The sequence below is a fragment of the Telopea speciosissima genome, chromosome 10 (genome assembly GCF_018873765.1).
Source record: "Telopea speciosissima isolate NSW1024214 ecotype Mountain lineage chromosome 10, Tspe_v1, whole genome shotgun sequence".
Lineage (NCBI taxonomy): Eukaryota > Viridiplantae > Streptophyta > Magnoliopsida > Proteales > Proteaceae > Telopea > Telopea speciosissima.
Genome location: NC_057925.1, coordinates 34060607 through 34074373, shown reverse-complemented (window position 1 = coordinate 34074373; position 13767 = coordinate 34060607). Strand labels below are relative to the sequence as shown.

Sequence of the window (13767 nt, the reverse complement as noted above, 5' to 3'; positions counted from 1 at the left end):
AAATACCTCTCGGGACGATAGAACTTGCATGTAGCATATCTGTGGCTAGGATTTATGCTCCCTATGCTACGACCCTTGCCAACAGGGGTTTATGTGTTGGATAGTTTGAGCACCTGTTGCCTGTGGAGGTGGGAGAGGCCAGGTCAGGGGTAGTGATGGCTATCGGGGTTTGCCACTGGGTGGTCTATGGCTTCTACCAGCGTAGGCTCCATTGTGATAATTGAGGTTTCACTGGGGCGATAAGTTAAGAGACCCTTAGTGTCTCCCGAGTTATCACAGTAGCATACACCATAACTTAAACTGTTTGTTAGGTGAAAAATATATTTGACATTACAAACATCATGGACTATGTGTGATTGTGTGTTTATGCACTCCCCTTTTCCCTCACTGGCTTAGTGGAGCTAACCCTCTGTGTACACAATTTTTTAGATTTTGATACAGATGGTGGCTACTTGGCTAGCTTAGAAGCTCAACCGGCAGAGTACGATAGTATCGGCGCAGAGGAGCCTGAGTTTGTGTCAGATGAACACAAAGACGGTTGCCCCTGTAATGATTGTGCTTACGGTCACTAATGTTGTTTGGGGATTGTCCCCACCTTTTGATTCTTTTGGGGCTTTATGCCCATCATTAACACTTTTTGTAATAACTTACTATTATTCTGAGTAGTTATGTCATGGTCAGCTGCTGTCAGTGTTAAACTATTACTGTATCACCTAGCCATCTGAACATATTATAACTGCTTATGTAAATATTGCTTCCGCTCATATTATCTTTGATGTTGAATGGAATATTCCTTTCTTGATACGCAAATATATTCATTTGGGCCTTGGTTGTTGACTATGGCTTGGGACACTGTGTTGTTGATCCTGGTAGGAATTGGGGTGACGCGTGTCATCCTAATCACCCTCTTTACTGTGCTTATGGCCTAAGCTTGGGATAGGGGCGTGACATTACTGCCTAGCCTTTTCTCAAAATAATACCCTCTATCACTACTCTTTATACAAGGCTCAAAGTCACAATTCACAACTGTCAAATCGTGAGTTTCTTTCTACCAAAGAAAAGTCCAATCGTGAGTTTCTTGCCACGCTGTATAGATACGAAGATACCAAAGGTTAACATCCAGGATTCAATCTCTTAGCATAATGTACAGCTATATCACGACACCAACCTTAGGTCACTGTCAGATTAGATTACCCAGAAACACTGAATGTGCAGAAGCCAGAAGCTGAGCCGTTTCCAAAGCCGCCATACTTAGGGAAGAAAAGATCGCTACAACTCTTCCTTTTCCTTTTCCCTTCTTTGCAATTTCTCACCGCCTCAGCTCAAATCTTTGCCATTTCCGTGAACGACCTCCCACTTTACTTCTTCTCAGATCTGTTCAGATATGGTTTTTCCCTATTTTCCCTTTGCCTTTCTTTCCTTCTTCTCAGATCTGTTCAGATCGTATTTCTCCCTTTTTTTTTATTTCCTTTGCCTTTCTTTCCTTTTCCTCTTTTTTCACTCAGATCTCGGCCTTCTTGTGATCGTCCTCTGCTTTAATTCACCTTATATTGATATGTTCAGATCTGTGCATCTGGTTGTCTGACCATAGCAGTTTCCCTTTGTTGGGAGGCACTGAAGGTCAAATAGACAAGGGGGTGGGAACTGGTGATGATGGGAGTTCTGCCACCACTAACGCAAGTCTCAAGCCTTGCTTCTTCATCATGTTTACCCTGTTTCATCGTATCTCCATCAACAACAACCACCTCTCCACCACCAACGCCTCTTTTTCCACCTTCCCAACACTTAGTTCCTCCCATTCCCATCACCATACCTGCAAGGTTTCAGCTGGTCTCTTCTCATTTGATGCACTCCACCTCACTTGGCACCGGTTGGAAGCGTGTTAAGACCTTATTGTAATTTACCTTGGAGGTCTTTCTTTTTGTCTTTTGTTTGTGTGTTTGCAGGTCATGTCAATTCAGGTGCCGGTGGCACTGAGATTATCATTGGCTCCGAAGCTCCTGCCGCCATTTAGTCTTCACCATCCCTCTCCTGTCGTTGAACAAAGCTCCACTCGCCGATCCATTAAATCCTTGCAGATTTGTTCGAAAGTAGATTGTGGCGGTGATTTTGGTGGTTTTCTTGCCGTCCCTCAAAGCTCCACTCATCAATCCAACAGACCTTTGTCAATCCGACAAGTCTGTTTGAAAGTAGGCTGTGGTAGCACGACGGCACGCATGGGCCATTTGGCATTGATCTTTTCGGCACGTATGGGCCCCCCTCTTTTGGCATGCATGTGCATGCGCTTATCTGTTGTTGTGTCTACAGCTTCTTATTTAGGGAAGTGTTTGTGACCCATCCCCTAGCTTGGATGACCTAGTCAATGGCATTTGAGACCGAGTCAATTTCTGCTCCTTGGTTTTGGATACCATATATCCATACCTTGTGTTTATCATGTACTCTATCTGTTTTATGTATTTGGATTTTCTTTGCTTGGCACTGAACGCATATGAATGTTATTGGTGCAGATCGTACATTTATAGTACAATGAGATCCTCGGGAGACAGCCGTCAGATTGGAATAGTTGTCGTACAACGCCAATTTTCTTTTTTGTTTTTTTATTTTTTAGCAGTTTTCTGTAGGTGAGTGTGGCTTTCTGTATGGGAGTGTGGCCTACACCAGCGCTCCTATGTCTCTATCTCTCTCCTCCTTAAAATAAGGGGGCATAGATGTCTTTTCACATGTGGAGGAGAGAGATAGACTCATGGGAGTGTTGGCGTAGGCCACACTCCCTGTCAGAGAACTTTTTCCCTTTTTTTTTTATTTATTGGTAGAAAATCATAACGTATGGATCTCATAACAAAAAGAGAAAATATGGAATAAAAAAGGCTTTTCAGTTAAGATCACGTGGAATTCGGAGTCTGACAAGGCAATGGCATGGACTATGGAGGGTCTGCTTGGTGGACTACTTATTAAAGACTGTCGGAGAGAAGTGAGAGCAGTTGTTAGCAGGTGAGAGAGGGGACGAGACGAGGGGATTTGGTGTGGTTTTACTAGGGTCTTGGTTCGTTGTTTCCGAGTCTGTAGGTACGATTTTGGTTACTGAGGTTTAGGACGCCATTTCTGGAGATTTTCACATTGTTTGTGCTCTGTTTTCTGGTCTTTTTCGTGGAATTTTTTGGCTCATTATTAAGCAGAGCTTTGGCTATTTGAAGTGCATTGATGTAAACGAAGTGGATTTTACTGGTTTTGAGTTTTAATATGTAATAATGCTGCTCTGATCATGCACTAGTTGGGGGTTTTCTTTGTTTGGTTAACTTGTTTAAGCTTACTCTCTGTTTTGCTCTTTGTGTAAACGAAGTGGATTTTACTGGTTTTGAGTTTTAATATGTAATAATACTGCTCTGATTATGCACTGGTTGGGGGGGGGGGGGTTTCTTTGTTTGGTTAACTTGTTTAAGCTTAATCTATGTTTTGCTCTTTGTGTTAGCGTGTGGAACTGTTTTTAGTTGAGTTTGGATGTGCGTTTTGTTGATAATCGTTTCATTTGGGTTACGTTTTGTTGCGATGCCTGGAGCTTAACTTGCATGTTGGTTTTCTTCTTCACCATTTCAGGAGATTTTCACATCGTTTGTGCTCTGTTTTCTGGTATTTTTCGTAGAATTTCGGCTCATTATTGAGCAGATCTTTGGCTATTTGAAGTGAATTGATGTAAAATAAGTGGATTTTGCCGGTTTTGAGTTTGAATATGTAATGCTGCTCTGATTATGCACTAGTTGGGGGGTTTTTCTTTGTTTGGTTAACTTGTTTAAGCCTAATCTCTGTTTTTCTCTGTGTTAGCGTCTGGAACTGTTTTTAGTTTAGTTTGGATGTTTGTTTTGTTGATAATCGTCTCATTTGGCATATGTTTTGTTGGGATGCCTGGAGCTTAACTTGCATGTTGGCTTTCTTCTTCCCCCCTCCCCTCTGAATGACAATTCACTATCTTTTGTAGTTTGAGTTCGTTTTAAAGTGAGTTTGCTCTGTTTTTTTCACGTCTTCTCTTTGTTTTTTGTACTTTGTTGTTTCAAAATGTTTTTGTTATTATTTAGTTGTATGAGCTTGTTTACCCTTGTGTTATTTGTGTCTTGTGTACTCCCTGTGTTTTTACTATTTGTGTTTGTTGAAGTTGCTTGTGGTCATTGTTTGCTCTTTCTTCATGTCTGTAGTTGTTCTCGTAGCTGTATTTCATTTTGGCTCAGTGTTTTTGTCATAGTTAGGTTTTTTAATTGCTGAAACAGTTTTGTACTACAATGTGAACTTTTTCTATTTTTTTTCTTTTTCGTTTGTATTGGAGAGTCTACCTTCTCATACTGGAGAGTATGTCTGCTGCGTGCATGATTTTCTCCTTTTATTTTGTCATGTTTATACTGATGAAGATTTTCTTGGATGTTTTCCCCTCTTGTTATTCATTAAGCCGTTTGGTGCGTTAATAATATCCCATAATCCATGACATGCCTTGAGCCGTGTTTCAAGTGTTGGAACAGAATTGGTGATATTGCTGTGGCACCGTAACAAACACCAATCTTTTAACAGTGGAAATCGCTGCCTTGTTTTTACATTACTAGTAGTGCTGCCATGTTCTGTCTTCTGGTTCTAAGTTTTAATGTTTTTTTATTATTTTATTTATCAGTCTCTGTACATAATTTCAGAACTTTATATTGTGGTGTTCTTTATATTAAATTGTTCATTCTTTATGACACTTTTGGTTGTGGTTGTTTCTTAGGATTTAAGATATGGATCTATCTGATCCCGAAGGAACAGGGTTCGCAGAGGCTCTGCCGCCACCTCCACCAATTCCGCCAAATGTAACTCCTTTGAGACTGGATTCAGAAGTCAGACCTGAGCCAGTAACGAAGGTTTCAAAGACCAAGTGAGTTCCAATGGCTAGGACTGGTATTGGGCGCAAGGGGCAACCAATACAGTTGTTAACCAATCATTTCAAGGTTAACGTTAACAAGGTTGATGGATACTTTTTTCACTACAGTGTAAGTATTTGTCTTTTTGTAAAAATTTTCTGCTTTTGGAATTTGCTTCTGCTGGAATAGGAAAATGAATCTTACTTAATGCCAAGCATGCTATTTGAATTTTTTCTCTGTTGTAACAGGTTTGTGTGTTATATGAAGATGGTCGTCCTGCAGAAGGAAAGGGTACTGGAAGAAGAGTGATGGATAGAGTTCATGAGACTTATGATTCTGAGCTAGCTGGAAAGGACTTCGCTTATGATGGGGAAAAGAGCTTGTTTACAGTTGGACCTCTTCCCGCTAACAAGCTCGAATTCACTGTTGTGCTTGATGATATTTCATCTAATAGGTGCATGTGTCCTTTGTGTTTGTACTTTAGCTTCAGTTTACTAACTATATTCTTTTGGTCCTAGATATTAACTCTGTGGTTTATTTTTGCATCTAGAACTGTGGGCAATGGCAGCCCTGGTGGTAATGGGAGCCCAAATGGGAGTGATCGGAAAAGATTAAGGCGTCCATACCAGTCTAAGACATTTAAAGTTGAGATCAGTTTCGCAGCAAAAATCCCAATGCAGTCTATTGCTAATGCACTACGTGGTCAGGAGTCGGAGAACTCGCAAGAGGCTCTGAGAGTTCTTGATATCATTCTGAGGCAACATGCAGCAAAGCAGTAAGTTAATGCTTGGTTCAACTATTTTGGGAGCTTGCTTTTGTTGCTACTGTGTCACTAAACTTATACTGTTTCTCCACAGGGGCTGCCTTCTTGTCCGCCAATCTTTCTTCCACAATGATCCAAAGAACTTCACTGACTTGGGAGGTGGTGTGCTGGGGTGCAAAGGGTTTCACTCCAGTTTTCGAACCAGTCAAGGGGGCTTATCACTTAACATCGGTGTGTTCTAGATACAAAGCTTGGTTCTGCATCATGATCATTTGAGCTTCTTTTTCTCACTCGTTGTGTAACCAAATGCAGATGTATCTACCACAATGATAATACAACCAGGACCAGTAGTGGATTTTCTAATCGCAAACCAAAAAGTCAGGAACCCTGGGGAGATTGACTGGGCGAAGGTAACCAGTGTTGGTGATCAAGATTTGACATCATACTAATGGAGCTTTTTATTCTTGGGAAAAGGATTTTCAATTGTCTTTGTTACCAGGCGAAACGAACGCTCAAAAATCTGAGGATCAAGACAAGTCCCTCTAATACAGAACATAAGATCACTGGATTGAGTGAGTTGCCATGTGATGAGCAGAGGTAAGCTTCTGCTCCTATTTTTGTATTATTTCCTTTCCTCCAGTAATACTGAAGTATTTTATTTTATCAAATACCATAAATAAGTACCTAGGCATCATGGGAGAAGTAATTCAAGATGGTTTCCAGTGATTGTTGCTAGCTAGTTAATGTGATTTGTAGGTTCACTCTAAATCAAAAGAGTGGAAGGGATGGGGATGGCTCGCCTCAAACCATTGAACTAACAGTGTTAGAGTATTTTAAGGAGTATCGCCATATAGAGTTACGCTACTCGGGAAGCTTGCCATGTATAAATGTTGGGAAGCCAAAGAGGCCTACCTATATCCCCATTGAGGTGAAAGGAATAATTCCTAGTTCAGTAGAAACAACCAATTTACATATGCATTTTATGGTATATGTGGTGAATCCTTTGCTTTTGAATATTTCTAGCTTTGTTCATTGGTTTCCTTGCAACGCTATACAAAAGCATTATCAACTTTTCAAAGATCTTCACTGGTGGAGAAATCAAGACAAAAGCCCCAAGAGAGAATGAGAGTCTTGACTGATGTAGGTTTCTGTCATCTAGTTCTTCCTAAATTGTGATTTTTTAGGTTTATTTAATTGATGTTTTTTATATAAAAATAAAAGTTGTTGGTTTTTATGGTGCTTTCTTGCAGGCCCTTAAAATCAACAACTATGACTCTGACCCGATGCTGCGTGCCTCTGGTATTTCAATTAATACTAACTTTACACAAGTTGATGGCCGTGTTCTGCCTCCCCCAAGGGTTTGCTATTTATTGCTTCTGTATTTTGTGCTCTATTCATATTTCTACCAATTTTGTTTCTTTGGGGATTTGTTCTGGCTTTTGTTATCATTTGGTGCCTAAGATGTTGTCTAAAGATTTCCATCTCTTATTCTTTTATGCAGTTAAAAGTAGGGAACGGAGAGGACTTCCAGCCTCGAAATGGGCGGTGGAACTTTAACAATAAGGTGTTGTGTGTGTCTGTGTGGGTGTTCTTAAATTAAATTCTTTACTAAGTTTGACATGTTGGTCAAAAACTTGTGTAGAAACTAGTGGAACCATCGTCGATTCAACGTTGGGCTGTTGTGAACTTCTCAGCCCGTTGTGATGTCTGTGGTCTTATTCGAGATTTGATCAAATGTGGGGAGCAGAAAGGAATTGTGAGTCTTTTCATTTTTTATGATATGTACTATATTTAAGCACTTCATTAACATTTTCTTGTGTCTTAATAGGGCATTGATCCACCTTTTGATGTATTTGAAGAGAATCCTCAATCAAGACAGGCTCCTCCTATGGCTAGAGTTGATGAGATGTTTAATCAGATAAAGTCGAAGCTTCCTGGGGCACCCCAGTTTCTTCTCTGTCTTCTCCTGGAAAGGAAAAACTCTGATGTCTATGGTGAGCTCATTTGCCTTGATCATTTGGCCATATTTAATGTACTGTATGTTCTTGAGCATTGCCTAATAGCTGACTTTGTTTAATAAGGTCCTTGGAAGCGGAAGAATCTTGCAGAGTTTGGAATTGTAACTCAGTGCATTGCACCCACGAGAGTCAATGATCAATACCTTACTAATGTCCTCTTGAAGATCAATGCCAAAGTAAGATGTACTTGCTTCACGGATGTTATACTTTCCCTATTATTGATTCTATCTAAATTTCCATCCATTGAACTTCTACATGCTCATTTTGCTTACCTCCCTACAGCTTGGTGGTATGAACTCTTTGTTAGCAGTTGAAAGGTCTCCAGCTATGCCAATGGTTTCTAAGACTCCCACCATCATCCTTGGAATGGATGTATCACATGGCTCTCCTGGCCAGTCTGATGTGCCATCTATTGCTGCGGTAACATATCTCTTTTCTTTTCTACTCATCTCCTGGCCAGTCTGATGTGCCATCTATTGCTGCGGTAACATATCTCTTTTCTTTTCTACTCAGGTTTCTGTGGTTTTACCACCTACCTTTTTTTCTCCTGCCACAGCTGTCATAGTTATATTTTTTCTGTTAGTTTTTCATTAGGTGGTAACAATCTTGAGTTGTATGTGTGAGGGTTAGCTAATGGTCATCATAATTTGATTATTTACAGTATGGTTCATGACATGTATAGGTTGTCAGTTCCAGGCAATGGCCACTGATTTCTCGTTACAGGGCATCAGTGCGTATAATCTGTTTAAACGACAAGTACCAGATGGTGAAGATGAAGGAATAATTCGGTGTGTTCCTTCCTGCTATTTTTTTATAACATTACTAAATTTTAAGTTTTTGTCTTTTTCCACTGTTTATTAACAATTTTTGTTTATTACTTTAATAGAAACTCTCCAAAAGTTCAACTTAATAGGTTACTGAAGGGATATGCCATTTTCTCTTTGTTCTTTGTTCCTTTTTTCCCCCTCATTATTTTTGCAAATTGCAGGGAGCTCATGCTGGACTTTTATGTGAGTTCTCAGAAAAGGAAACCTGAGCAGATAATTATTTTCAGGTATTTGAGTTTTTGAAATTTTGAAGGTTGTTCCTTGCTTGAAATTTCCATCCCTTGTTGAACTGTGTGTATGGTCCTTCATCGCTTGTCCTTAAATAGGCTTCAAGAGCTTGGAGAGTAAGAATCACTAACAAAGTAACAAGAGTGTAATGAAGATGTTCAAAAAAATAATAATAATGACACAGAAACATGAAAAAAAAATTTATAACCATCTAATGGAAGATTGAAATAAGAATTGAGAACATAAAGAGGAGCAAGTGACATGGAAATTTTTGTTGTTCTGCTGCTTATTGAAAATGCAAGCAGGGAATACTATCTTACTTAGTTGAAGATTGATATAAAAATTGAATATATTTTCTCTTCAATTTATTTATGATAAGAAAATTATTTTCTGAAGAAAGTAAATTTCCGAAGTCAAAACTCATAAGTAATTTCTTATCTTAGTTTTTTTCTAATCCTTTTTGCTTAAGGCTTAATGAGCCCTTCCATTCGGTTCATGACGTAGTGCAGGAGTTGCTTAATCATAGGGAGTTTACTTTCCCTATATTTTACATGCAATCTGACTGATATTTGGCTATTGATTACTGATACTTTCATTTGTGGGACCTCGTGAAGGTGGTCCATCACTCCCGTGTGATGCACATAAGGTGTATCATGTATGGTACTGAAAAGTAGTGGTAATACATCATCTATCCTGACTACAAATGAACTATATTGTATCATGTTCAGTAGTCCATGTTCTTCATAACTTTCCTTGATATCTTATGTTAGATGCATGTTCAATATTTCCATTTCTATATGATGTGTTGGCTCCACTAATTTGATTTAGTTTGTATTGTTATTTTGAACACTCAAATTTCTTCAATATATACTATTTTTGGTCTGTTACCATCTTTGGCTCTATTTTGGAGCATCCTCCACTTTTTTTTGTTATCTACTTGAGTTTAATCCATGATTGTTGATCTCAACATGTTGATTTCAGGGATGGGGTTAGTGAATCACAGTTCAACCAGGTCTTGAATATTGAACTGGATCAGATAATAGAGGTTATTTTCCTGGAATGATTGCCTAATTGCCTATTAACAGTAATTTGGAATAGAATTAATATTGTTCAGTTCGGGAATTGATATTATTTGATATCCTATTCACTTTTCTTTTACCGCTGTAGGCATGCAAGTTCCTGGATGAGTCATGGTCTCCTAGGTTTGTCGCGATCATTGCTCAAAAGAACCACCATACAAAATTCTTCCAGCCAGGATCTCCTGATAATGTTCCTCCTGGTTAGCTTTTTCTACTAGCTCAGCAAAGAAAAATGCTAATTGCATGATTGTATTTCGATTGCCTCCAAAAATTATTGTATTTGATCCATTTTTTTGTTTTGTTATCTGCAGGCACTGTTATTGATAACAAAGCTTGCCATCCGCGTAATAACGATTTCTATATGTGTTCACATGCTGGGATGATTGTGAGTAGTTGAAATGGACTGGACATGGCGTTAATTTTCCCATGCATTGGATGATTGTTTTCTAGTTTTATGAACTTTTTCTTGCCGGGTTTGATTCTGAGTAATACTGGAGCCTATTGATAGAAATTTTTAATTGCTTGTGGGTGTACCTCAAAAATTTGTCACCCATTTCACTTAAATGCTTTGGCAACAGAGGAGCCGGATTGCAGGGATTTACTGACATGTCTATTTCTGTGTCTTCGCTATGGCAGAATGAGACTTGTTTATGTTCAATGACTTGAATGGACATTCGTCTTTGCAGGGTACAACTCGTCCAACGCATTATCATGTTCTGTATGATGAAATTGGCTTTTCATCTGATGATCTGCAGGAGCTTGTACATTCTCTATCTTATGTGTGAGTGGATCTCAAGATTACCCATTTTATTTTTTTGATGCTGCTATAATTGTCTGACTCTCTTAACTTTGCAGATATCAGAGGAGCACAACTGCCATTTCCGTAGGTAATGAAAAGTTGTTACTTTCTAAATCCTCGAGCACTCCTAGGAACAGTGGTCATTAAGTTTCTTGTTCATGCATTTGAAATAGGTTAACTTGATTCACCAAGGGTTGCTTGAAAAAAAAAAAGGTATTAAATTAATTCCAACCAATTTGTACCCATGACAACTGAATTCACAAGACGCAACCATCTTTCCACTTCAACCCAGGTCATCTTCGAGCTTCTCATTGGTCCATCCATTGAAACTTTTGGTTTCCCAATGTCATTCTTTACTGTACTGTTCATTTGGTTGACCTCAAGTAGTTGTTCTCAGCCTTGGTTTAATTGATTTTTCTTCCTGCTTAGTCTTAAAATGGCAAATCTCATGTGATGTGGTATGCATGCAGGTGTCCCGTTCCCATTTTAGTACTGTATAGAGTTCATATTATTCTTACAAGTTTCTTTTCTTTTGAAATTTTGGAAACCCTTTCGAATCTATGTTTAGTGCTTTCCAGTAGTGCATGAAGGTGCTTTCCCTCAGTTACTAGTAGGGTCAGCGAGATGAGAATGCTTGAATTAAAATCCCAGGGCCACATCTCTTGTTAAATCATTGGGCATTCATTTGTTTTCTTATTCAAATCATTTTTATTTTCAATTTTTCCTTGCCAGGAAGATGTGCAGCTCATTGTTGTTGAAGCAGTCATTGGCAAGCTATTGATTATCCCTCAGTTTAAACATTGTTACTTCAGTGGTGAAAATTTGATCTTGTTTTTGCTTCTTTTTTTTTTTGCTGCAGTTGCTCCAATATGCTATGCTCACTTGGCAGCCACTCAGGTTTCTCAATTTGTGAAGTTTGATGATATGTCAGAGACTTCCTCAAGTCATGGTGGGGTGACATCTGCTGCAGCTGTGCCAGTACCTGAATTACCAAGACTGCATCAGAATGTATGCAGTTCCATGTTCTTTTGGTAAAGTGGGATCTACAAAAGCCCAGTTAACTTCAGACAGTTTTATCACCTTACAAGCTAGAAATGGTGTGTAATTGGGCTTTCAGTCTTAAGTCTTTTGATGCCTATTGTAGACCTCTGACCATCAGACTTCATCCTTTTGTTTTGGAGGTCTGGATTTCCTCCTGTACAGGCCCCTTTTTGCCTTTTGACTATGATTTTGTTTCAGACTCTATATGTATAGGCTGCTGTAGTCTAAAAAATGGTTGTTAATATAGGTCACTTCTCACTTGTACAGGTGTACATCTTCTGATGCATTGATTGTGAAGTCTTTGGTGTTTTGGTAGCTTACTTCGACTCCCAGCTTTGCTGCTTTTATTTGTTGCTGAGTTGAATGGTAAGATAGCACAAATGAGAACTCATTGGGATTGGTTCTTATTGGCCTCTATCCATTGTGTCAAGGGAGATCAATGCAGGTATTGCATTTGTGTTATTATTAGTGCATTCTCTGGATTCTTGTAGTTCCCATATAGGGCTGCAATATCTGCCCTATAGTATAGGTCAAATGTGATTATAATTCAGTGTTCTAGTTTTCATCATTGTTTATGGTCATTAATTTTATAGCAATTGGGCGACTCTTTAATCTTTAGGGAAAATTACATATACCTCCCCTGTACTTTGGCCTAATTACACGTTTCTCCCCTTGATTTTCCCACCTTACATTCGATTCCCCTATAGTTTTTCAAAAATTACTAATTCCTCCCCTGCAGTTAGCATCTGTCTGTTATGTGCTGACGTGGTGTAGTTAGATTTTTTATAATGCCCAAACTAACCCTTGGTCATTTGAGATGACCCTTTTGCCCTTCTTCTTCATCTACCTCCTGCAACTTCGTCCCAACCATGCTCCAGCAACCTCTGATTTTGACACTGAATCAAAATTTTTTGAACCCAACAATACCCTTCTTCTTCTTCATGCTGCAATCCCACCCGCCCCCACCCACCTCATCATGGATAAATCCACATTTTTATTACCCTTCTTCCATTTCATCTTGCTTTCTAGGGTTTGGTAAGAATCGTTCTAACTGGTCCCTAGATTCCTGTGAACCCAATTAATAGGTGTTGAAGATGATAATGTCCGAAGAAAACAAAGTACAAGAAGTAATGCTAGGGCTTGCAACACAGGTTTTCAAGTTCATGACTCCTTGAGAAGCAAGTATCACGTTCAATCGAACTGGAATCAATGAGATTAAATTAACAACGAAATTCCTGCAAGTTCTAAAATTCTATCAATACCCATCAGTCAAAGCTCCTAGAATAAAGCTCCTAGAATAAGAAGGTTTGCAATCGAGCTAGCAATTTGGATGATGAAAAACAACAAAGCAAGGATTCGTACTTTTAGGGCTCTTGGGATGGAGGGGGAGCTTGAGATTGTGAGAGAGACGATATCAGAGATGGAAAAGGCTAGAACATTTTCTCAGGAACAGTTGGATTAAGCAGGCACACTGAAACACTCCACTCACTTGTTGATAATGCACTTGAGTTTCTGCAAATCTAATATTATTTGACTAAATGCACATTGTGTATAGTTATTGGTTTTTCTTAGAAAGATTTAGAGATAAAATTCTTCATTCTTCATTCATTCTTGAACCCCTAATTTCCATCTATAAATACCTTTTGCTCTCCTCCCTTAGAATCAATCAACTTTGAAGCTGTAAATAGAGAGGAAACAGAGAAAGGGAGAGGTAGAGAGATGGCGTTTTTTCAGTTTCTGCAACTTCTGGGATTAGCCATGGCAGCCATTCTCATGTTCATATGCTGGATTTCGCCCATCCAAGCTATAAAAGGCTTGAAAGAATGGTTTTGGAGGTCCAAAATCAAATTTCCCTTTGAGGAATATTGAAGATATGTGGAAAAAGGATAAAGATTCTCTTTTGAAACTGTAAATGAAACCCATAACATCCATTCAATTGTCTTACCTTATTTTGCTCCGAGGATAAAATTATATGGTAATTAGTTAAGCTTCATGGTCCATGGATGGATTATCTTTGTGTATATATTGCTAAGAGGAACAGAGTGAAGGAGAGGAGGCAAAAGGGCTTTGCGATTAAACCCATCTGCAGGTGGCCTCGCTCAAATCATGGGTGATTTCTTGAGTGGTTTGGAGAG

General features: G+C 39.0%; 1 protein-coding gene and 1 long non-coding RNA gene across 2 annotated transcripts; one reads left to right on the top strand and one right to left on the bottom strand.

Moving 5' to 3' along the window:
• The first annotated feature begins 2997 nt into the window (after window positions 1-2997).
• LOC122643055 (protein argonaute 4A-like) lies at window positions 2998-11888 on the top strand. The gene is given in 24 exon segments (XM_043836690.1): window positions 2998-3066; window positions 4745-5006; window positions 5126-5331; window positions 5428-5652; window positions 5735-5871; window positions 5953-6050; window positions 6140-6237; window positions 6397-6568; window positions 6664-6780; window positions 6891-6998; window positions 7142-7204; window positions 7283-7396; window positions 7469-7634; window positions 7722-7834; window positions 7941-8078; window positions 8341-8392; window positions 8395-8446; window positions 8647-8712; window positions 9695-9758; window positions 9881-9992; window positions 10104-10177; window positions 10479-10573; window positions 10648-10679; window positions 11451-11888. Coding segments are annotated over 23 exon segments (2583 nt in total). The 5' UTR covers window positions 2998-3066; window positions 4745-4901; the 3' UTR covers window positions 11627-11888.
• On the bottom strand, window positions 3223-3585 carry LOC122643056. The gene is made up of 2 exons (XR_006330155.1): window positions 3432-3585; window positions 3223-3306 (listed from the first exon to the last, which is right to left on the bottom strand). It is a non-coding gene; the product is annotated as an uncharacterized LOC122643056 (long non-coding RNA).
• Window positions 11889-13767: the final 1879 nt, after the last annotated feature.